Source organism: Ambystoma mexicanum, chromosome 2q (genome assembly GCF_040938575.1).
Source record: "Ambystoma mexicanum isolate Mex_15411 chromosome 2q, UKY_AmexF1_1, whole genome shotgun sequence".
Classification (NCBI taxonomy): domain Eukaryota; kingdom Metazoa; phylum Chordata; class Amphibia; order Caudata; family Ambystomatidae; genus Ambystoma; species Ambystoma mexicanum.
Genome location: NC_090924.1, coordinates 979,099,591 through 979,125,021, shown reverse-complemented (window position 1 = coordinate 979,125,021; position 25,431 = coordinate 979,099,591). Strand labels below are relative to the sequence as shown.

The 25,431-nt window shown below is 44.8% G+C and overlaps 1 protein-coding gene across 11 annotated transcripts in view; it reads right to left on the bottom strand.

Moving 5' to 3' along the window:
* TRAK1 (trafficking kinesin protein 1) overlaps positions 1–25,431 on the bottom strand; it is a 748,555-nt gene that overhangs the window by 401,362 nt on the left and 321,762 nt on the right. For all 11 annotated transcript variants that reach the window (XM_069648282.1, XM_069648279.1, XM_069648284.1 and 8 more), the window contains exons 4-5: positions 19,784–19,884; positions 1,689–1,797 (exon numbers count right to left, since the gene is read on the bottom strand). In XM_069648282.1, the coding sequence (XP_069504383.1) occupies positions 1,689–1,797; positions 19,784–19,884 (210 nt within the window). The remainder of the gene's footprint in view (positions 1–1,688; positions 1,798–19,783; positions 19,885–25,431) is intronic.

Genomic DNA, 25,431 nt, shown 5'->3' with positions numbered 1-25,431 from the left:
GGGCCCCCAGGCTACATTATCCACGAGTCTGTGGCCCAGCATGCTGTGCCGGTGATTTCCAGATTTGCAGCACAGGCCAAGGTAGGTGGTCAGCACGTTGTACGTGGAAGATGAGCACTCTAAAAACGATATGCCGGCAGCCAATTTGAGGCCAGGGCTTGACAGTGACTTCTAAGGCAGCATCTGCTCCTTGAGCCCAGGTTTGAGCCTACGAATTGAGAACACTCCGACACAAGAGGAGCCTGGGGCTCCCTGCGGGGGTCCCGGGCTTCAGTTCAGTACATACCAGAAACGTTAATGAATACATGTGCATTATACTCTTTGTGCTTCACGAGAAAACGTTAATGAACATATGAACATATGTGCATGGTTACCACGTGTGAAGCTTTAACACGTGGATGTGTAAGTTAGGGGTGACACAAATGCTGTGCATGTGGACAGAGCATTAATTCAAGAGACTGAGGGGTCATTCTGTGGGGATTCATTCCATGCGGTTATCCACAAAAGCCATGTTATGTCTATCTGCTGTCTATCACGTTTACTACAAGGTCTGCTGATATTGCCAATATCAAGTCATGCATAAGTCGGTCAGCTCCTCATTGTTTGCTTACCATGAGTTATGTCAACGTTGCTTTAGCACATTATGCTCAGAGATTTCTTGTGCAGGGGCTAGGTACAGTGTCCAGGGTGCATGCATGATAGTAGGTTGAGGTGTGCAGGATCAAGATGTTCAGGTTAGGTTTTGGAGAGTTTGGTGAAGTCACAACTAAGAGTGACCGTAGTGATTATTGTGTTTTGCAGAAACTCCCCCGTCCCATCCAATTCCGTTACCCTAACCCTCTTTCCGCTGTTCCTAAAACACTCTACCTATCCACATACTCTCCCCTCATTATGCTACCCTGTGGTTACCTGCTTGCCTAAAATCAGGGACCAGTGGAAAGAGTCTTTCCCATTCGGTTTCAGTAGGGAGTGTCGATATTCCCCTATGGGTCATGACAATAACCCTGGAAGACACTGCCCTCTGAGATCAGGCTTATTCCTGAAAACCTGACCTTCTAGTGCACAATAAAATCTTTCTAGTTGAAGGATTTTTCCTGATCTTTCCAAACTGATTTTCTTTCTTGCTTTCTTTTGATGGATTCGCATTTATTAGTAGCATGCTTTGTATTATAGTTTAATTTTTCATTTTTTTTTAACTCCTATTCTTTTGTTGACATGATTTTGATCAATTGTTCGTTGACCCATTTCTCTTCAGTATAAGGGATAGTTTTATTAATGTAAAAATAAAATAGAATACATAGGTCTACCTGCAATATGCACGTGGTAGATTGTTCCCAATATTGTTATTTGCCATCACACTGAAAAGCCAAACCAAGGTTAAACCTATCCGACTGTTATGCTGTCTATATTTTTATCTTTAGGTAACAGTCATGATTAAAGCAACACTTGCTGCAGGTGATCGCACTATTTTAGACATTGGTTATTAATCAATTAACCTGAATGGTAAGCAGGTAAGAGGCCCCAACTATAAATGTTTGTGCACAATCTATGTCCGGGCTTAGATTCTGGAGTGTAATTGGTTGATACCACAAATTGGAACTTGATGTCAAGTTCAGTAATCACAGGACCATTATAGGTCATCCATCAGTCAATCCATTTCAACAACTAAACAAAGCAAGAGAGGTTACCTCCGATCGAAGAACGATGTTCTCATCTTCAAGGTCCTTGAGTTTCTTCTGAAGGTTATCAAAATGAAAATAGTTTTGGACGGAAGTTGAAGATTCATTCCTCTTTAACCTGGCAAGACAGACATTCCTCTTTGTTACGCAACTGTTCAGCCAATGCAATCCTGGTCAAGACCGCAGACAACACAACATTTTCAAGTGCAACGCATGCCAAATAGTTAAGAATGTTTGTTTCTTCCCAAAAAACTGTCTTCAATTTTTCATCTCAAATGTAGTTAACGTTTTTAAAACAGAAAATAAAGAGTACAACACCACAGATTTGAAAAGTGATGACAATTTCTATTATCCAGCAGAGTATTACAATTCTGAACTTTCAATATTTGTTACAAAAGAAATGCGTGAAAGTGGAATTTTGGGTTTTGTGGCAAACGTGTATAACTTCTCTACAAAAACTATTTTTTAAACCTTGTGTGAGAAAGCAGAAACAAGCATGGATAAAGATAATTGTGTGTAGTATGCAGACAGGTTTATTATTGTTTGAAACTGCTGTAATTGTCGTGCTATAGAGGTCTTAAGAGGGATTTTCAGAACCAGCCCTGCTGGATTGTTCTGCAAGGCCAAACTAGGTGATGAGGAAGGTCTTTTCACACTTGGTATTGACACACTCCATGGGTCTGCTATGTAAGTAAAGTTAACAGCTAAGAAATAAAGTTCGACACAGAAGTATAAAAATATATTATGGCCTTAACAGAAATTACTCCAAAATACCAAAAAAAGAACCAGACCATTGAACTGTTATCACATGCCAAGAATCACCAGGATTGAGGCTGTTTCCCCCTTATTTGGCAACCTCCTTGTGGAACCGCCTACCAACAGTGCAGCAAAACTGTATTTTACTTTCATGAAACAATTTTAAAAGTGACTCTTTTTAAATGATTTACTCAATACAGTTCTACACAGCTCTGCATTCTCATTCGAAGAGAAGCCTAGTTAGATCATGTATTAGGTCCCACCCTGGCAACTTTAAGGGACTACTAAAGCACCAAGATGCCACATGGCCCATTTGACATGCTCTGTAAATATCCATAACATGTGCCCAGGCAATATTAGCAAATTCTAAATATTGTAAACAGCAAAAATTTTATACTACGATTACCTCATAGCCTTTCCCTCTAATTTTACTCAATATTATTGTGGTATCATCATTACAAAAATACCAATCTGTCAGAAGGGTCTGCCATGTCTTCCTCCTCTACTGAAGACTGTCTCTCCCTCCTCCCCTTCCACCTCACCTCTGTGTTTCCAACGAAGTGCCGGCTTCTGGTTTCCTTTGGGTCTGGTTATCTCCTTTTTTTGTGTAGATAAGGGCGACCGTGGAAGGACGCCACAGTGTGTCACCTTGTAGGTAAACTGTGGCAATCCTCCGCGGCCGCCTGAGGATGGGGAAAAAGCCGGAGGCACAAAAAACCCCAAAGCTGTCAAAGTCTTATGAGGAAACAGACCTAGGTTGCTCTGGAAGAAGATCTGTGGATTGTAGCGATGGTCTTGATATGTCAGCAGACCGGGGAAGCGGAGCAGAAAGGAGGGCACTCTGAAAGGTAGAATGCAGAAGAAGACGCAGCAAGGAATAGCTTGCCACAGTACACAACGCCGGAGGAAGCAGTCCAAGAACAGGCAAAGTCTGAAAACTGGATGGCAATTCGAAAGGCAAAGGCAACTCAGGGCGAGGCAAGGCAATCCTAAATACAGGCCGAGTCGCTACAGAGGAGGTCAATCCAGAAGATGGGAAAGAAGGAAAAGGGGAAAAACAAAGGACTAGAATGAGAAACAGATCAGCAAGAAAACAACAGAAGGTGGGCGGAAACGGGAGGAAGGGTAAAGGTAAAGGGTTCAGCAAGGGGAGAGAAGGCAAAGGAAAAGCAGGAAAGCACAGCAGAACAGGGGCAAGGAGGGAACGAACAAGGAAGAAAAACCAGCCAAAAGCTACGAGTAAACGGAGAAAGCGCCGGATACAGCAGACGCACTGGAAAACAGGACATTGCAACGCGCCCGATGCCGGAAGTGACGAAAAGATAACAATCAGCGTCGGCAGCGTCGCACAAAAGACTGGACCTGTACTCTGCGTTTTGCAGAACGTGATGGAAACGGTAATGGAGGGTGTTAGGGAGAATTCTCTCTTAAGGCTGAATGTCCTAACCTAGTGAGTCCCCCAGCAGCTTTGCTGGATTCCTCGAGTTTGTTTTTTTTCTCCTGCCAAGAGTGAGACTCTTTCTCCCACTCTTGGACATGATTTATGGTATTCCTTTGGTGGTAATGTGTTTTATGGGCTATGGGGTCCTTTACTCCATAGGGTCTCATGTATTTTTACTATGTGTTACACAGCACCCTCCGTGCAGTAACACAGGGGTGTCATAGTGACACCCCACCATAGACGCCATACCCTGGGACTGACTACTGTCTCCCAGGGCATGTAAAGTCACCATTTGCGTTACTAGTCCCAAATTATTAACAGAAACCAGTACAAACCATCATATTGTGGACGTACTGGTCGGGGCAATTCAATTGCCCCGGGGTCTGTTAGTCGAGGGGGCACGTCTCCGTCCCCCCTGATTGAGTTGTGGCTGGTGGCAGTGGAAACTACTTTTTATATTCGACCGCAAATATTTCCCTATGGGATTTTCCCATTGTTCGAGGCTTCCAACTTTAATTATTTAATTCTCCTAGCCTCGAACATACCGCCGGTTTATTTAATTAATATTAATTCTCCGGTTGGTATTTTTTGCCAAGACTCTATTCTAAAATGGCGTTTGTGTTCTCTTCTGTGACTCCAACCCAAGTCGAGCCCTTTGTTCCACTTTTTGGCGGGCTTCTCCACAGAAGCCTCCAAAAGTGGTGCCACTCTGTCTGGGTACCACAGGGGGTGTGGGAGGGGTTTTAGGCACCCTGGACTGAGTTACCTTGGTAACTCAAGTCGCACTCTCGTGTGATTGGCCCAAGTGGTGAGCCAGCCGCCTCACCACTTAGCATGTTTGATTGACAGCTAGGCTGAGTGAATGGGGGTATGCTGCATAAAAGCAGGGCTTTGGGGACTGGAACTTCAGAAGTCGCCACAGGACCTGGGAATCCGACGAGGGAGAAGCTGAGCTGACCTACCAAGACGACACTGCGGCCCTGCGGCACCGACTCACCACTTCCCGACGACAGAGAAGATCTCCCAGCTGGAGAGGCTTCTTCCCCTGACTGGTGGGCACAACCAGTTTACCTTTCTTTCTTCGCACCCCAGCCCGGTTTGTGGTCGAACTGCCCATGCCAAGCACCCCGGCGGCCGGATAGCCACTCACCACTGAACCGCGAATCAACAGACCGCTCCTTGTACCTAAGAAACTCTGCGGCTGGTTTATTCCCTGGCAGTGCAACGGACTCCTGTATTCCTCCACAACGAGATCCTCTCTTCCCCCGGACAAAGCACCGACTTGCATCCGCTGCCAGGAACAACTGCCCCCGCTGGAGTGTTCTCACCACTTTAAGGTACTGTGTCCGCCAGGCCTCTCTTTCTAAAGATTGCAACAAGGTAATAATAACTCCTTAACCTTTTGGACTGGGCTGGCCGCCTTGACCCTCTAACTGGTCCCCTTTCTGTGGTCCAACTTCTTTTTGAACCATTACAAGACTTTTGTGCACTGCAACCGTGTGACCTTGGACACATTTCTTTTCAATCCCCTTAAAGCGGATCCGGCCTACTGACTCCGAATTCACGGTTTTACTTTGCCTTCCTCTCTTGTGATGTTCTTGTAAAAGTGTTGGGATCTGTTTCAATTTGTTCCCTGCTTTTCTCTCCCTTTTTAAAACAAACTATTAGAGTGCCATCTACGTTAAGCGCTCACCGCTGTCTGAAAATAAGTGGGGCTTTACTTAAGACTTGTCTAATATTCTTTTAAGGGAGTGTATATCTTTTAGTGACCGTGTTTTTGAATTGCTTACTATTAGTGCCTGTGTGTTTTTCTAGATGTGGTTTTAAATAAACAATGATATCTCTTTTACACCAAGCCCTGATCAGTGTTTACTTGTTCTATTGTGTGCTCTTGACCTATTGTGAATACTCTGTATACTGCCTAACTCTTCTTGAGGGAAGTCTGACTGCTCAGCCACAGCTACCAAGTGAATCTGTGTGGTACAGACTGCTACCAAGTGGGTTTACTGCCAAACACTGTTAGCCTAAATCTTTTGCAGTGGTCCCAGAGGGAACTGCACAGGTTTCTGCCTAACAGAGGGTGCCGTTTCCATCAGTTCCAAAGTCGCCAGGTACCCCAGGATGTGACAGTATGCCCCTTCCCAGGACCCACCCCCCTGGCTTCCCCGGGTGTTTCTGGTGGAACTTTCGCAATAGTATGGGGGCATGTAGATGGGATCTGGGTTCCCAAGTATTTTCTGACCAGAGGTATCCGCTCCAATGGACGAGGTACTCCAAACGACCCCGGCGATACCTGGAGTCGCATATGCGAGCTACCTCATATATATCCTTGGAGGGATCGGGAGGTACCAGGGTGTTACCCAAACTACGAGCCCATCTGTCAGCAACAAACTGTTTCAGCTGGGAGGCGTGAAACACTGGGTGGACACGTCGTAGACTCTTGGGAAGCTGGAGGCGGAAGGCAACAGGGTTTATGACTTGGGTAATCTTATAGGGCCCGATGTATTTGGGGTACAGTTTGGATGGCCGTACCCATCGTGGCAGGAATCTGGTGGACAATAACACCTTGGTTCCGATTCCCCATTCGGGCACCGGTCTTCGGTGTCTATTAGCCTGAGTGTTGTTCATTTCTTGAGCCTCTTGTAGACCCAATCTGGCTTTGCAGTGTGCTTTTCTGGATCAGCCCTAAAGAAATATCCACAGAAGGGACTTTGGAATCAAGACTAACCAGGGGGAAGGATATTCCGGGGGTGTTAACCGTAAGTACAGAAAAAAAGGACTCATGCCTAGTGCAGAATGACAGGAGTTATACGAAAATTCAGCTGTGGGGAGGAGTTGGACCCAATTGTCATGTTGATGATTCACAAAACAGAGATATTGCTCCAGAGTACCATTTAGACGTTCTGTTTGTCCGTTGTATTGAGGGTGGAACCCAGAAGTTAGTGCCCTTTCGATCCCCAACTTCTTGCAGAAGGCTAGGGTGGAACCCAGAAGTTAGTGCCCTTTCGATCCCCAACTTCTTGCAGAAGGCTGTCCAAAAATGGGAGGTGTACGGGCTACCAATGATCCGAGATGATTTTGGTTGGAAGACCGTGTAGTCTGAAAATGTCTCTCAGGAAGATATCTGCCATTTCAGAAGCCCAGGGTACCCATAGCAAGGGCGAGAAATGTGCCAATTTGGTGAATGACTCCACTACTACCATTATGCAAGTGCATCCTTGAGACTTGGGCAATTCAGTCGATATTTTCCATGGGCCATCATGAATGGCACATGACTCCAGTAGTCCTATGGGTTTTTGTGTGGAAGACTTGTTGCGAAGACAGGTTGAGCAAGACTGAACATATTGGCTGGTCTCTTCTCTCATCTCGGGCCAGTAAAAGTGTTGTTGTAGTAAGTCCAATGTACCCTTAATTCCACGATGACCTGCTATTTTGGAATCATGACACCAATGTCGGCCAATGTCGGCGAAGGCAGGTACAATTTGCCGTTTATTAGATAGAGGCGGTCCTGGATGATATATTCGGCTTTCTTGTTGTGCTTTTATATCTCAAACCTCCCTACAGAATCGTCTTTGACTTGTTGTAGGAAAGTAGATACCACCCCGATCCTCTTGGACTTTGGGAACATCAATTTTGTAGTCCGTTCCGGTTCGGAAATAGGATAGGGCCTCTGCTACAAGGGTTTGCTCGCCGGGGATGTACGTTATATCAAAGTCGAACTGAGCGAAGAAATGGGCCCACCTTGCCTGTCTTGTGTTGTAGCACTCAAATTGGCGTAAAACTTGCAAATTCTTATGGTCCTTTCGGATGGTGAAAGGATGTTCTCCTCCCTGGAGAAGGTGGCGCCATTCTAAGCAGGCCATCTTCATAGCCAACAACTCCCGCTCTATAACAGAGTAGTTCCTTTGACTACTACTTAGCGTCTTGGAGTAGTAGGCCACCGGTTGTTCCTTTCCTTGGTAGCTTTGTAGTAATACTGCCCCCACAGCGGCTGCTGAAGCGTCTGCTTCAACGATGAATGGAAGATGTTGATCCGGTTGCCGGAGTATCGGAGCAGAACAGAAGGATGTTTTGAGTTGTTGGAAGCTCTCTTCAGCTTGGGAAGACCAACGAAATGGTGAGGAAGATTTCTTAAGAAGTGAGGTTATAGGTACCACCTGTTGAGAAAAGTTGAGAATGAATTTCCAGTGGAAATTCGCCAAACCAAGGAACTTCTGAACATCCTTAACTGACTTGGGTGGTGGCCGGTCTAGGATGGATCGGACCTTTTGGGGATCCATGGCGATGCCCTCGGGAGAAAGGATGAAGCCCAGGTAGGATATTGAAGAAACAGAAAATACACATTTCTCCAACTTGACAGAGAGATGGTTTTCTTGCAGCCTTCGAAAGACTTCCTTGACGTGTGAGTCGTGTTCTTTTTGGGTTCTTGAAAAAACTAAAAATGTCATCAAGGTATACTATAGTTGTATGTCCTAGTATGTCGGAAAAAAGCCGGTCCATGAAGCGCTGGAAAATGGAAGGTGCGTTAACTAAACCAAAAGGCATAACCTGGTACTTGTAAAGGCCGAAAGGAGTCCTGAAAGCGGTCTTCCATTAATCTCCTGTCTGAATACGAAGATGGTAAGCATTACATAAGTCTAGCTTTGTAAAGATTGTAGCGGCCTGGACAGCTTGAATGATCTCTGTGATTAATGGCATGGGGTATCTGTCCTTTATAGTCACCTTGTTAAGACCCCTGTAGTCGATGCATGGGCGTAACTCAGGAGTCCCTTTTTTAGGGATGAAAAACAATGATGCCCCTGCTGGAGATTTAGAAGGTCTGATTCATTCGTTGGCCAGGTTCTTGTCCAAATAATCCCACAGATACTGCCTTTCCTGTATAGATAGAGGATACATTCGGCAAAAAGGAACCAAAGCCACAGGATGCAGATCGATGCAGCAATCCTCAGGTCTGTGTGGAGGTAATTCTAGAGGAATCTTTTCAGTCACCACTTCCGTGTATTTGTTGAGATGGGATGGCAGACAGTGAACCATCTTGGACTCGCTGCTGCATGCAGTCTGAACAGCTTCATAGGTAGGTTTTGGCAGGCAGTTTTACAAAAGGAGGAATGGAAACTCAGTAGGTTCCTGGTCCAGTCTATGGTAGGATTATGCTTGCTCAACCAACTAATGCCCAAGATAATAGGGAAGTGTGCTGCTCGGATATATCAAAGGAGAGACGTTCTGAGTGCTGCTTGATGAACATAGGGAGTACTTCTGTGGTGTGGGTGATTAGTCCTGAGCTCAATGGCTCGCCGTCTACTCCCTCAACCTTTTGGTCCTCCTTCTTGGCAATGCGGACTAAGCCTTTCTGTTCTGCCCATTGGGTATCGATAAAATTCCGAGCGGCACTACAATCAAGTAGACCCTGGGTCTGGATCGTGGATTTTTCAACAAGCAAAGACACTGCCACCACCATAAAACGTGCGTCTTCTGCCTTTCTGAGGAATTGACGGAGAGGGTGGCATTGGGACTAGGGATCTCCCCTTGGTAGTGAGTCCCCACACTTACCAAGGGCGATCGTTTCCCGACCGTCTAGGAGGCACATCAGGGCAGTCTCGAAGTAGATGGGTGGATGACCCACAGTACATGCAAACTACCTTCTCGGCGTCCCTTGCGTTCTTCTGCTGTGAGAGGGGCACGGGTGGTTCTGATTTGCATAGGTTCCTCTCTGGAGGAGCGAGTAGAAGGAGGTGGTATTGAGGGAAGGGAGTCAGCAGGAGACAAAAAATTGCCTTTAGTCTTCTTGCGTTCGGCTCGCCGTTCTGCTAGGCGGAAATCAATACGGAGAGTGGCTGTTATTAAATCCGCGAAGGTAAGAGGACGTTCAATGCGTGCCAGTTCATCCTTCAGGTCCTCTCTCAACCCTCTATGGAAAATGGCGTACTGTGCTTGTTCTTGCCATCCTGCTTCCGCTGCCATTTGTTTAAATTGAGTTATGTACGACAGTAAGTCTGTGCTCCCTTGTTTAATGTCCAAAAGGTCCTCAGATGCCAAGTAGGTACTTTCAGTGCGCAAAAACATCTGTTGGATCAGTGTTTTGAAGGCATCATAATCTTGGAGAACCGGATCAGCCCGGTTGACCAGAGGGGTAGCCCAAGCTAGGGCATTTCCAGTCATGTGGGTGATCATGAACCCGACTTTGGCATGGCCTGAAGAATATGCTTGGGTTCGAAAAGAAAAATGTAAATTACAGGCATCTAGAAACTCCTTAAGTTTCTTGGGGGTGCCGTCAAATTTGGCTGATACCAAGGGAAGTGGAGGTAAATCTGTCGTAGGTTGTTCTCGTTCAGTGACCCTTTGCTGTAGTGTGGCGTTTGCAGTTTTAAGATTCTGGACTTCCAAGTTTAGGCTCTGAACAGCTGCTACAAGTTCTTGTATTTGCTGTGGAGTGGCCATTGTGGTTTGTTGGCGTTGTAATCTGTCAGAAGAGTCTGCTATGTCTTCCTCCTCTACTGAAGACTCTGTCTCTCCCTCCTCCCCTTCCACCTCACCTCTGTGTTTCCAACAAAGTGCCGGATTCTGGTTTCCTTTGGGTCTGGTTCTCTCCTTTTTTTTGTGTAGATAAGGGCGACCATGGAAGGACGCCACAGTGTCACCTTGTAGGTAAACTGTGGCAATCCTCTGCAGCCGCCTGAGGATGGGGAAAAAGCCAGAGGCTCAAAAAACCCCAAAGCTGTCAAATTCTTATGAGGAAATAGAACTAGGTTGCTCTGGAAGAAGATCTGTGGACTGTAGCGATGGTCTTGATATGTCAGCGTACCGGGGAAGCGGAGCAGAAAAGAGGCCACTCTGAAAGGTAGATTGCAGAAGAAGACGCAGCAAGGAATAGCTTGCCAAAGTACAGGACACCAGAGGAAGCAGTCCAGGGACAGGCAAAGTCTGAAAATTGGATGGCAATCAGAAAGGCAAAGGCAACTCAGGGCGAGGCAATCCTAAATACAGGCCGAGTCGGTACACAGGAGGTCAATCCAGAAGATGGGAAAGAAGGAAAAAGGGAAAAACAACGGATAGACTAGAATGAGAAACAGAGATCAGCAAGAAAACAACAGAAGGCGGGTGGAAAAGGGAGGAAGGGTAAAGGGAAAGGGTTCAGCAAGGGGAGAGAAGGCAAAGGAAAAGCAGGCAAGCACAGCGGAACAGGGGCAAGGAGGGAATGAACAAGGAAGAAAAACCAGCCAAAACTACGAGTAAACAGAGAAAGCGCCGGCAACAGCAGACGCACTGGAAAACAGGACGTTGCAACGCGCCCGACGCCAGAAGTGACGAAAAGATAACAACCGGCGTCGGCAGCGTCGCACGAAAGACTAGACCTATAATCTGCGTTTTGCAGAAAGTGATGGAAACGGTAATGGAGGGCGCCATTTCCATCGGTTCTAAAGTCGCCAGGTACCCCAGGATGTGACAATCCTCTATTCAGGTTGCTGCATGAAAAGTATGGATCAAAATCACAAAGGAGGGACAATAATGCCAAATTGAAATCCATTATGCCAATAGGAGTTAATCATTCTTGTTTCAAGTGGGGCAATGCAACAGTTAAGTCAATGCACAATTCATACATTTTGGGATAGAGCAGGATCAAAGGATCCGAAGCAATTTTCAGCAACCATGTTGCCCCTCTACTAAATTTGTGCAACAGGCCCACCAAGGTCTACTGGTGTACTCGCCTTAACCTGCTGCTCAGATATCTCAAGAAAAGAATAGAACAAGATCTTAAATGCAAAAGATGATCAGCACAAAATGCTGACCAAAAGATGTATTGAACCAAAACCGAAGTATTAGAGAACGCTATTTTGACTAAAAAGGTCACAACCAAATGAGCCTCCAAAGGGGCACATCCTGCTTGGTTCTCCACAAAACAAAAACATCAACAATTCTAAACATTCTTTGATCTGAATTTCTCTCCATGGAAAATCCTCTAAGGAGGTAGAGGTGCAACTTCTAAAGACCAACAAAGGACCATTGACTAGGTCAGCAGCTGAAAAGATTTTGCAGCAAAATAACTTGACTTAATGGCACATGCTTGAATATACAGCCACTCTGATATCGCTCTACCTCATCTCGATAAGGCCAGGCACATGCTGTCACTGGTTGTCCCTTTCATGCAGGTGTTGTCCCTGTACAAGTCAGATTGGACCACCTTACCACGTTTCACAAATGTTTACCATGGGTAAAAACAAGCTGAGCACCAGAAGAATATTGCAATTTTGCTGTTTTGTGTTCTTTTGTGGCAAACCAGTCTGGAGCTGTATTTGTTATCCTACGTGTAACATTAATTATGTGAGTCTACAGTGGTTTATAGTTGAGCCGAGCAATCCTGGACTTCCCTGGGAAAATTGTTACAAGACTATGAGCTAGATCAAACAATGAACTTCGTGCAGAAATGTGGAGTAATGGGTATTCTGCCGTCAAGAAAAGAAAAGCTATATTGTCTAGTATTTTCAATTCCTTTTAATCGTATACCAGTGTTTATTTGTGAATTCCAATGCATCTTTGTAACTCGGTTTGAAATCTGAGATGGTGCTACATGCTTTCAACGGGAGACAGGTTACGGGCTAAGCGCACCAGAGTATCTTCAAACATGCCTAGAAGCCCTGCCTTCTATTCCATATCAATGTAAGTCCACACAGTGCACCCACATGTCCAAGTAGGCAAACTATGACCCTCAAGAAGCTTTATACAAAGAAAGCAGTCAACAGAACTATACGACAGAGTCAAAGTACAGATCTTTCATTCTATGTGCACTACATCATCTGGCTGACATTAGTTACTCAGGGCAATGTAAAATAAACTGCCTTCTGGAGCAGAAATGAACTGTGAAATAAAACGATGCACATATTTCTTTCATATACCATTATTAAGCTTTCTCTCTTTCATATCATTAAAACCAAAGTAGGAGTTGACTGCACTAGCCTGCTCTGCCAAGAAACCCATCCGTCTTACTCTTTTTAGGTGAACCTGGCCCTTTTTCTGTAAGAATTAATTATGCTCAGACCTCTTGAGGCAAGCTAGATTTTTAGATTGTGCTCCAAAGTAGGAAAAAGCGAAACAATAGTTGGAGGGACCTTTCAATCTCTGTGGGAGATTAGTCTGTAAAAGTCAGCCATATTCTAGCCCCTATGGGAAGACTAACTGGGACTGGCCTGGGAAACGAAAAGGATGACATCCAAAGAGATCTTTGATGGAGATGTGAGCCAGAGTGTGCCTACTCTCCTTTATATGTTTCCAGATCAGGCTGGGATTTTTCAGCTTCCATTTCAGTTAGCCAGGAGAGGCCTATTTGGGAAAGGCATAATTTGGGCAAGGACCATGGCCAAGAAGTCTTCTTCTCTTTCTCAAGATGTTATCAGTTTGTCTTTGTCAGTTTCTGTCCCAACACCTCGAGCCTGACTCCCTCCAATGGCTCTGCTGGCACTGAAGGGTGGGGGGTAATTAAGGGTGCAATATGTCCATCGTGTTTCTGTGTCAGTGCACAGGAATGCAATGTTTGTCTAGAGCCGTCATGCCGCCTTCACCCTCCTTTTCTGTAGCAGCCTCCAATGGCTTAGGGCAGGCATCTGCAATCTCTGAATCTGTAGTTGTTTTGGAGTAGACTGCCATGATACCCCACCATTTACTATACTGGCTAGGGCTGATGGAGTTGTAGTGCAAAACATCTTGTAAGCCAAAGGTGGCTGATGCCTAGCATAGTGTATGCTAGTAATACATAGATGCTACATTAGACAATTTCAGAGAACCCCAGAGAATGGCTACAGCCCCACTGACTTTAGGTATGGTATTTGGAACATATGTGATAGGTATGCGTTTTCAGCATCAAAACGTCCTACTTGTGTTTCCTTTCCAGCTTGGGATGGTTTTGCCATTTAAGAACTCCATACCATACACAAAAGAACCTACCTGGAGGCGGGATGTTATGGGAGTTTCGTTGACACTCCTGTGAATCAAGTCCCAGCCACCTACATCTGGTTCATCATTACACTTGTAGGAAATGTATCTATTAACTCTTTAACTTCTAGAATCTCAATGATTTTCTATGGAAAATATGACTTATTTGCATACATCCAGAGTGCAGGGAACGTTTTAATACTTGTATGGACATATCACCATATACATTGGATTATTGCTTTATTCAACTGGAACAAATAGAACAAGGCATTGCCTACATACAAGTAAGGGAGAAACGAAGTTTGTTTTTACATGGAAACTGAAATCATTTTAGGCTGAATATATTTAAGCATAATGCCATATTGGTCAGGCAGTGCTGGTAGTAGTGGCCCACAACTCAAATTGGGCCTATAGCATGGGATGGGTCATATGTCCAAAGTGGTATTTTGTGAATCGGTGCATGCTACGGGGACTGCAAGGAGAAGTGGCCTTAGAAAGCATGGCATGGGAGCTGGGACGCATGAGAGGCTGTCCCTTTCATCAGAAGTTTTCATTCCCTGTGTCAATGAGCCGACACAGGAGAACCAAAGGGGCAGAAGTTGGACCCCAGACAGTAAAAACAGGAGTTTGTGTGTTCTGTGCTGCTGGGAGAGATATTACAGAGAATGATTGAACATTGCCATTGTTATAGAATACTTTGTATTGGAGTGGTCGCGTGTCTCAGAAGAGAGCGTTTTCGAAGGTCTCCGGTTTAAAATCAATTCCATTGTTGAATGTTGGAGCGTAAGAAAGCTTTTTATCGGAGTGGTCACGTGTCTAAAGAAGAACGTTTTTTCAAAGGTCTGTGTGATGGGCATGTCAATTAAAGTGAAACAAACAAATTACAGTGGGTTAAATGAAACTGAACTTTAAGCTAAAGCAATACCTATTGAATACCAAATTGAATACCAATTTAACCATTAAGCAAAACTAACGCTTGTTGAATCCTGAAGTGAAGGGAATTTAGCATACAGTAATTATGCTTAATTTTAAAGTGAATGGAACATTAAAATGTAAGCAAAACCATTACATGTTGAATTCTGAATTGGATGGAACTTCAAACAAAACAGATTGAATTAACAGAACTTTACAAGGCACAGTGAATAACAAATTACCAGAAAGCTTCAAAAGCACACATATACACTGAAGTTAATCCTATTACATGAAGAATGGAATTAAAGTTTATGGGATAAGGTAATAAAGATAGTGGCTAAGAGGCCCACCTTTTTGTGATAATGACTTGAAAGACTTGGGGAAGGGAACCCTGAGATTTGTGGAGCTACATGTATTGGCTTGAGCACGGACCCTCAACACCCTTTTGTGTTTTAATTGTGTTGCCTGAAACTTGGGTATGGGATCCCTCAAAGATTGTTTAGAACTGTATTACCTTAAATTTAAGAAAGGCCACCTTGAGACTTTTTTTGGAACTGGTTTGCACTTGGGGAAGGGAGTTGAAAGAAAGCTGAGAGATGGAAGAAGCTCAGAACGTTACTTTCTAACACGGTTTCTGTGGTTGCAGACATCCCTACACATTGTTTAGCTTTAGGTGTGAGGGCAAGGATAGATTTTTGACACAGCCAGATTCTTAGGTTGAACTCGAACTCAGACTTACCTTAGTTTCAATCAGGTAGGGAAATGTCACCTTAGCATAGAGCAGGTTAGGCCTTCTACCATCCTGACATTTACTTTAAAACAGTTTGTTTTGAACTTTAAATCTGTTGTCTGTGTCTTGCTTCCTGATGCCTTCACACTACCTATAACCAAAACTAAGGAACTGTCAGTTTCAGAATGACCAAAAAAAAAAAAAACTGTCCCATGTCAAAATTTCTATTCTGAACTTCACACTGAAACTAAACTCTAAGGTGAAACAGGAAATGTCTTTCACCTTGGGAGGTTTAGGAAAGTGTTTACAAAAGAAGAATAAATGGCTCAAACACAATCGTTCTTCAAGGATAAAGGTCCTTGCTCCAGAGGGTGGTTCCCTTCCCCTGGATTCCTCTTTGTTCGCTGATGTTTCACATACAACAGTTCCTTGTGTCTTTCTTGGCCCACAACAGTATTGGCGTACAAACCTGTCTGACATGGCAATTATGTCTCTTTTGAACTCCTGGTTCACACAATCCCTTTGCCTAGTCCTGATGTTTCCTCTAAGGGTCTCCTTGTTTATAAAAACACACTCCTTTTCTCACTCTTAATGTTTCTTCTCAGGATGTCTTTGTTCTAACCAACATAGTTCTTTTCTCAGTCCTGATGTTGCTTCTCAGGACTTCTTTATTACACACAGGTTTATTTGCATGGTAATTTCTTCTATCACTACTTCTTGTTCTCACACTTGTGATTGCCTGGTATACTCTCCTGCCAGGGCTTCTTGTATTCACACTGGCTCTCTGCCCTTCCCCAAAGTTGCACACATACTTTGTTTGTAAATATGTCCTCTGGATATATTATCCGGTCCTGGTTTCTTCTATGTAATCACAACTTATATTTATTTGCTTGTAAGGGTTTTATTCGCAACTTAATTCACCTTTTAATATTAAGTTAATTAATTCTCTCTCGCCTGCTTGCTGTTAATTTCCTTGCATTCGGCATGGCTGCCAATAAGCCCTGGGGACCCCACTGCCTCTGGGTGGATTCACCAGCTCTTGTTGGTGTTCCTGGATTCTCCTGTGGCCGACTGGAGAAGCATTTCTGTCTGTATCCTTCCTGTGACCACTTCCTTGTGGTTTCTTCGGCTCTTGAGGCTTCCACTTAACATGTCTGCTTAGTTCTGGGCTCTTTTAGGTAAAGCACTGCTCTCTTACCGGGAATCTCTTACCGGCTCCTGGCATTCCCGCAGCTTTTCCTTCTCACGCAGCAGCCTCTTCCTTCTTCGCTGGTGAGCCTCCTGGCGCCATCATCCCTGTAATTGCCTTTCAGTTTCTTCAACCTCACCGAGAGACGCATATCTCTCCCACAAGCAGCAGGCATTGATTCCCTGCTTCACTTGCCATTTAAACTTCCCAGGCACAAGTGTGTACAAGCAACCACTAGAGTACTCACTGAGCTTGTGGCCTTCCTTGCTCTGCATTGCTCAATTCCTCTTCATATGCGCCGCTCCTCCAAGCCACTCTCTCTCCTGCAGCGTACCTCTCTCACTGTTTCTGAAGCCCAAAAGGCACACCGGTTATCCACTGCAGTGGTCTTCACCTGCCAATCCACCTCTGCTGGTGATGCCCGGGGCCCCATGGATTCCGGGTGTCCAAGCCGCTTTCCGCTCCTCACCGCCATTCAATAGGTGGGGTGCCATCCCCCAAGACTCCTATCACAATATCCAAGGAAAGGGTGCCAGTGCTCCTTCTCTCCAGGCTCTGCAGGCCCAGGCTGCCCACGTCCTGCTGGCAGGCCAATCCCCAACCCAGCCTTTGCTCCTGGTGAAGCCAAGCCGATCAAAAACCCAGTCTTCCCCGGTACACAAACACTCGACCACAGCTCCCCGCAGCTTGGGGTCAGCGGCTCAAATTTCTCCTAATTGTGACCCAGAAACAACTCAATGGGATTGTCATGATCTCTGCTTCCAAGGGATCAGGACTTGCCCGACTCCCTTGGAAGCAGACCCATAACCCCGGTTCCGAGTGCCAGCCAGTCCCAATTGGGACCTTTTGGACCCTGTCCTGGCGCCAGTGGCACCAGGCTCATAAAGATGCCCAGTCCCAGCGCTGGAAGCGCCGGGCTCGTAATGCTTGGGTGGACTTACCTGCAGCAGACCATGCTGCTTACTTACCTGCCAATTGAGCCCCTGATCGTCTTCTGTTTGGGACTACTTTTCCTGTTGGGTGGGGCAGGAGCCACTCCCTAGGTTCAGAACACTGGAACTCTTCTGGAAAGCAGGAACTCTTTTCTCACCTAGGCGAGGCTGTGGAAGGAGACACCTAAGCACTACAGGAGGCTATTTAAACCACACCCGATGGATGAATCTTGCTTTGCGTTATTCTGCATTCTCTGCAGCAGAACGCTCATCGTGTCTTCTGCTTCTGATCCTGGGCCTAAGGGAACAAAGGCTTACCATCCTGGAATCCAGTCTTCAGCAGCACCTGTAAAGACAAAGAAAGAACAGGTTAGCACTACGGTCTTCAGTGGCAGCGCATCTCTTACCTGGTCCATCGGCTGTCACCAACGCCTCGCGCTGCATTCCGGCATCTGAAAGACAAAGGCTCACCTACTCTTCGCATGCTCCGGAGGTCTTCCCACTGCATTCCGGCATCTGAAAGACAAAAGCTTACCAGCTCTTCGCACGCTCCGGAGGCCTTCGGCGCTGCATCCCGCATCTGAAAGACAAAAGAAGGTGCGTTTAAAGACATTGGGCAACTTTATTACTCACGTGCCATTACTCCTTCCCACGCCGAATCCAGTGGGTATTCCAGCACCCTTCAGCTTCTCTAAAGCTCCGAACTTGTACCTGCAAGATAAAAAGGGACAGTTAGTGCGCATCGTGAAGCAGGCTACAAGCGCTTACTTACGTGCTTCCAGGCGCTTCTATTCCTCACGCGGGTTCGATCCTCAACTCTCATCAGCCCGCCATCCGCCATCGCCGGAACCCTGCAAAACAAGAGATATCATTACAAAAGACTTTTAAGACATTTGAAGTGCCCAGAACTTACCGTTCATGCAGTTAACGACGGACAGCAGTCCTCTGAGGTCAAGAGGCCTGCACCCTTATCCAGTGAAGAAACTGGTTACGGCACCCTTCCCCGAGGCAGATGGAGAGCTCGGCGTTCACTTACCTAAGGTGAGGGCGTTAACCTTTGGGGTTCTACAGGAGAAGAGAAAGGGAGGAGGAGAGAGGCACCCAATAACCCCAGTTCATTAATCCCATATTTTCTATCTGCAGACATCTTACTCTTCGAGTCAGACATACAGTGCACAGAGGTCCAGCCCAAAGAGCCAACCGTGTGTTACACATCACCTTTGAAGATACGGCATTCACCCAGTCAAGACCGGCGCCTCTGCGGGAATCAGGTGAGCGTTACAGGGATGGGGTTGCAGTGTCCACCACTTGGCGGCTGTCGAGGGGCCTGGGTGGTTCGCCATATTTTTGCTGCAATATTGAGCCATGGACCCTGCGGGGGACACACCTGCATTATTTATAAATGTGAGATGGACACCCCCGCAATCCCCGTTCCCACAAATTATTCCCCCAAAAATATTGCCTATGGCGAGACAAACAACCATATGTACAGCGATATTTTTGGTGGGGATAATATGTAGGGATACCGCCTGGGGGGGGGGGTTAATAACCCTTCAGCACCCGGCAGAATCAGAGAGATGTAGAGAGACTACTGCATCTCTGCCACCCCTGGTGGCCAATCTAACATTTATTGAATCTCATGTTCACGTTAGGTTTGCTGACAGTTTAAATATTAATAGCTTTTTTTATACCCAGAAGCTATACTTCGCTCCTTATCAACTTCTCATCATTCCCTGTAAAATATGCAAGGCTTAACAATAGTTAGGAGTATTGGATTGAACATGGGCAATACCATGTGCATTATAGGTGCATCATCATGTGCTACCTTTAAAAGCATATGTGAGAAGACCTGTTCTTGTCCATTCTGCAAAGTGCTAGTCACGTGGATACTCGAGTCCTGTGTCTGATATAACCTGAATTACTCACTTATTAAATGTAATCACATGTCACCTGCTTGGTTGTGTTGCAAGCTTTGAAAACTTGGAAGTCTAATAATGAAATCATTGTATTTTTAAGCACTCCCTTGTAGTAGACTATGTATACATAAACATTTTGTTTTTATGAAATACTCAACTCTAAAATTAGTTTGGTTAGATTTTGCTTCCCAATTTGAACAGCAACTGTCCTTATGCAAAGTTTTGTTACCAACTCAACATGCAAAACTTTACTGGTGGGGGCACCTAGCAACAAACGGCACAAGAAAGAGGCCTAAGGACTTACGGTGTAGAACAAATGGATTCCGGCTCACTTTCCTCTGCAGCACTGGTGTAAAATTGAAGTAACTCATCTTTCATGGACAACTCATGGCGTAACTGAGAAACCTGTGTTGAAAACAGTGCACACAAATGTAATAGTTACTTTCAGGTATTTCTTCACAGACTATGTTTCAGAGTCTGAGCTTACACCGCTTAGGTTACTGACCACTTAGGCCCTCAAGTATTTGGGCAAACAAACACAGAAACAAATGCTTTACACATATTCTCCCACATCCATTATGTGCAGATTAGGGTGGTGAGAATTCCCTTCACAGGGCACGATCCCTGCGCTGAAACTCTTAACCAGAGGTTAAGTGTGGGAGTTCCCACATAATGCAGGGAAATCCTCAAGGCAGTGTGCAGAGTATCAGCAACATGACCACCACTTATTTGACTAATTTCAGTGGACTATGCCTGTGTTTCATGCACCAGAATAATGAAGGTACAGTCAGCATAATGTAAGGGAAAAGAGGAAGAGTCGGACACAGTGGCAATATGTTTACGGTCATAGACTTTTATTGGGATTAAATAAAGAAAGGGTTGGGAGAAAATCCTACCTTGCCCTAAGTCTACGAGGGGTTTCCCTGCCTCAACAAAACTAAGGGCTGTCTGCGTCAGGATGTTCCACCAAACACCACCCTCTGTCCAGTATCCCAAAACCCTAAACTGACCCTTAAACGCTAAACTCAATAGAATGTGCAACTCAGGGATTTCTGTAAACTATACGATTATAACTTTCTTTCAAAGTTCCAAAACAAAGTTCTAAAGTGCAGAAAAGAAAAGGAATAAAGTTTCCCCAAGAAAAAGGGTCCTCTCTTCCCCTATGTTTCTTCGGGTCTTCCACTGTCTATCCGGTACTCCCAGAAAGAGTCAATGTTCCAATGCTTCACAGGGGGACAAATCTTTCTCTGTGTTTCTCCTTACACACAATGTTTTACTTCACAGTTTCAAGGGGGCAACTCCCCCCTTGAGTCCCCCTCAAGCAGACAATTGTTCTGAATGTTTCAAACTCTCACTCCCTAGATCTCAATTATACGTAAATGGGTATGGTTCTTTCCTGTCGTTTTCCGTTGATTCTTACTGTTCCACAATTGCAAAGAGGGGTTTTGACCCTTAAGCTTTTTCAATCCTTTTCCTACCCCTGGTGTACTCTCCTGCCAGGGTATTCACAAGTTTGTTTCTTATCCTTAAAAGGAGGTGCGATTCTTCCCGTTTTATATTGGTTATCACTATTCCACAATTTCAGGACAGGGTTTTTACCCCCGAGTTTTCTCACTTCTCGTCTTACCCCTAGTTTACTCTCCTGCCAGGGTATCGCACTTGGATGGGGGTCCCAGACTCGCACACTGCCTGGTTCACTATCCTGCAGAGCTTTTCCGTTCTCCATTCACTCTCTTGCATCCAGGAAATGATGCTTTTCAAGTATAGGGTCACCAACTCTTTCTTAACAATGTTTGAATGCAAGTTACCTATCTTGTGCTGTCAACGGTACACAGCATTCGCCCTGGAGCGCCCGTGTCCCATTGGCTCTCACTGGGCTAAACGATCTTCACTGGTGGGTTTAGCCCTCCTCGCGTCTCACTGTCTTCTTTGCTCTCGGCTCGCTAACTGGGAGTGCGTCCCATTAGCCGCTTGGTTCCCGCTAGGCTTCCTCTGCTTTTGGCGGCTCCAGCTGCCCATGGCAATAATGCGCCAAACTTCTCTCGGCTCGGTTTCTCTAAATGCCATTCTCATCAGCCTCCATGCTGCTTCCTGCAGTCACGTTCTCTTCACATGTGTGGTTTAAAAGTCCCGGCATTGGTTAGCATTTTCCAAAGACTAAAAGTGCTGTTGGCTTACCGCTTCTGGTCATCAATACTCCATCCCTCTTCCTTGTCTCAGTACTATACAATGGAGGGAGAGGGTAATAACGTTCTTGACCATGAAAACCAATGAAATCTCCATCTACATCACAATAAGCCATACAGGAATATTGCAAAGGCACATGGATGTCATTAAGAATTATAGCTGAAGGATTAATCATATTCAGTATTCTTCGGTCTCCGTGGAGTCTGTCCTCCCCTACGTGGTCGTCCTGCAGAGAGACACCACCGGGGTCAAGATCAGGCAGCTTCCACCTTTCCTGGTCCAAACGGGAAAAGACTTACCCTGGGAAAGGAAGGATGACGTTGCCAGATTCATCACAATAAGTAGATAAACATGGATTTATTGGGATATGTTGGTCAGATGTGTACTGACAAGTACTTATAAACGAGCAAGAGTTATCTATATAAACTTTCATTATAATTTTGGCATAAGACCATGCATGCCCTAAAATCCATGACTGAAGTGATACAGACACTCAACAGAAACATGCCTTTTTCAACTAATAGTAGTCTAAATGCGGGAATTTAATTGATTTATTCCAAATAGTGCTAAGGACATCATCTGGGCAAGCAGTTAGCGGGGCAAAAGCCGGTCTGGTCACAGGATACTCCCAAAAAGGGCATGACAGCCTTTTCCCCCCTTTCTCCCTGAATTATTAGGATTTTAGTAGGGTTTTAATTCTGGATCAGAGGTTCAACCTGGGTAAGAGCAGCTACCTATGGCCTGGCTTCTGGAATCTGGAACCTTGCAGGGTGAATATAGAATGTCTGGATCTCTGGATGCACTGGAGCTGGAAAAGTCAGAAGAGAGTCCAGAGCTCCCTGTGCCTCCCCCTTATATAAGGAGCATGACATCAGAGGATTTTACTATGGGGGCAGACTCAAGCTGGACATACCTCTTAAGATCGGATAGGTCAGCTGTGGATGTCACCGCCTCCCTGTCAGCCGGTTGAACTCAGGGACATGACATCAGTTTTATGGTGTGAGCTTTATGATGTACATGGCCATCCACCCGTTACTTTTGGCAAAATCAGTTATGACCTAAAAATGCATATTTTTACAGTTGTTGCGCTTTTGAAAATCACATAGGCAGATTCCATATTTTACACAGAACATGCCATTCCAACCTGCAAAACGGTGCGATGCTGTTTAGTCGTTCTGGCAATCTTTCGCCATTTCCATGGAAAACATTTCACCTAAAATTCTACAATTATATATATGTATACATATTACCTCAGGGCATGTTTTCATTAATTTTAAAAGCTGTACCATGTATACTTCCCCCAGAAATGACATTTTCCTGGCGTTTGCGTCCCCAACATGCTAGGACAACCTACAACGTCTTATTTTAATAGCACAAATATGACATTTAAACTGTCATAATTTCAAATTAATATGTCTTTCGATTACTGAAATAAATGACATGATCTGAACAGTCTCTGAAATCAAAGGGGCTGGCTTTGTTTTCCAAATATGGGCATTCCTTCCAACCGCCAGCCAAATGTCAGGCTCTGCTCAGCTTAGCCCAGTGTTGCCATGGATTCGCCTTTGAAGTCCTTCAGCTTGAGTTGAGGGAAGGTGTCACCAGGAATTCACATCTGTGGCCATGGCAGTCCTTTGTAATGCTGGAGCAATGCCGCTCCATCTGACGAGGGTGCTAGATTATCCACCTTGGCCCATTCATAGTTTCCAGGGGGCTGGTGCACTTGGGGAAGGTGATTTTGTTCCATGGGGAGGCAGGGCCCTTTGAAGTCAGGGCCTGCCGAACCTGTTCTGCTGGCCTCAAGTACTTTTATTTATTTATTTTTCTTTCTTTACCCAGAAAGTCAGTCTTTTGGGAATAAATATCATGTATATATTTTAAAGCAAACACCCCCCGCCCCCATCAGATTTCTATGCAAGCACAAAGCCTTAGTTTAACATTTCACTTTTTGAAAGGCATTTTCTTGCTTGGCAAAAGCACCCTTTTACACGTGGGTTAATTCTTGGATGTCACTTTACAAATGCGGCTTTTTCTCGCATCTATATTCTGAACATTATTTGTAGGCCTAGTCAATCACCAACACAACGGTTCTCTGAAACAGACATCAAGCAAAAGGAGAGAGAGAGATATATTTCTGAAGAGTTTAGACTGTTATATTGTTGCAAAAGTAAAACGTTTGCCATGCAGCCTGGAGTGAATTCCTCTGCTATTTTACAGATTTGACTTGACACATCATGTCTTTCAGGGAGGACTGCCCTCCTTTGCTGGTGTGTAGCCTGAAGATAAATGGTCATGAATGTGTCTTACTGGAACCAACTGTGTCATGTTGAAAAAATGGAAATGGCATCAGTGAAAAGTCATTTTAAATGCAGAACATTTCCTTGTCTTTAGTTGGAAGTTTTAAGCTGGCAGCATAGCAGCGCTGCACTAGGCTGCTTTTGAATTCTTGTTTTTGATGCAAGAAATAGAACCAGGCAGTAGGTAACCCATCACTAGTTTTGCGTTACTACCGGCTGGGTAACGGAAAAGCCTGGGCTACGAGAGCGCCCAAGGGAGGTTGAGGGCAGGGTCCCTCCACTAGTCTGGCCTTCTTATGGTTCATAATCAGTAAAATTGTCAAATATAAAAAATAAAATACCTAAACTGCACAACGGAATACTTCCATTTTTGAAGCCATCTGGAACATCTCTTAACTGAGTGCTTAACTTGCTGAGATATCTTGCACTACTTTAGGCAAGACTTTGTGGAAGTGATTTTAAATGCACAACAGTAAATTGGTGTGTTTTCACATGTCACTAACTGAATGATTACAATCAGTTAAAGTTTTCATTTCAGTATTTTAATAAAAATGACTGACATGTGCAACATTTCTCAAGGCCTGAGAACAGGCCTCACCCATGTGACAACAGTAGGGGTAGGCGCAATGAGATTGTTATTTTTTACATTGAACATATTAGAATCCCTCCAGAAGTATACAGGCCAATGTCCAACTTACAGTAAAAATACGGCAATGTTTCTGGAACCACAGTGAAGTAATAGTGACTCAAATTAACTAACAAATTGTTCATTGTAGGGAAATGAGAACATTTTTTGAATAGCACTCTTGTAATTGTTAATTTGTAAAGCACTTAAAAAAGTGAAGTGCTTCAAATCGCTTCAAGGCGTGAAGGGAACAAGGGAATACAGTCGCCATTCTTAGGCCTTGAAGACGACTGTATTCCCTTGCATTTGAAAAACTGTTTAGGATCGGAATAAGACCCCTGAGAAATTGCAGGATCTAGTTTATTTATTCATTGGGCATTTGTAAGACGCTTATACAGCAAGAATTGTGTTTCAAAGCGCCCACAAGGCAAAAGGGAAGGGAATAAGGGAACAATACAAGACAATGGAATAAAAAAGGACAATGAAAAGCAAATGACAAAAGCGTTCCTACTAGGCTTTGGGACATTCAGAGCTTTAAGTGTTGTCTAAAAAGCATGACTATGACTGCAAAGTGTTTACCCTTCGCCATGGCAAAATCTGCAAATACATGCAGACACGAGCTGGATATCAATTTTGCGCTGTGGTTTCCCTCTACCAGGATGGCCACTGCAAATGCTGAGCAGCAGGTTAGGAAGAAAATGGGCTGAGAGGTGCTGGATCTTGATGAGCGAGCCATATAAAGATTATTGTACAAGCCCAGTTTAGACCTGGATGCAGTGGAGTAACTTTGCTGAAAATGTTGGGAGGGCATGACATCTGAAGAAAAGATGCCCCAGTCAAATG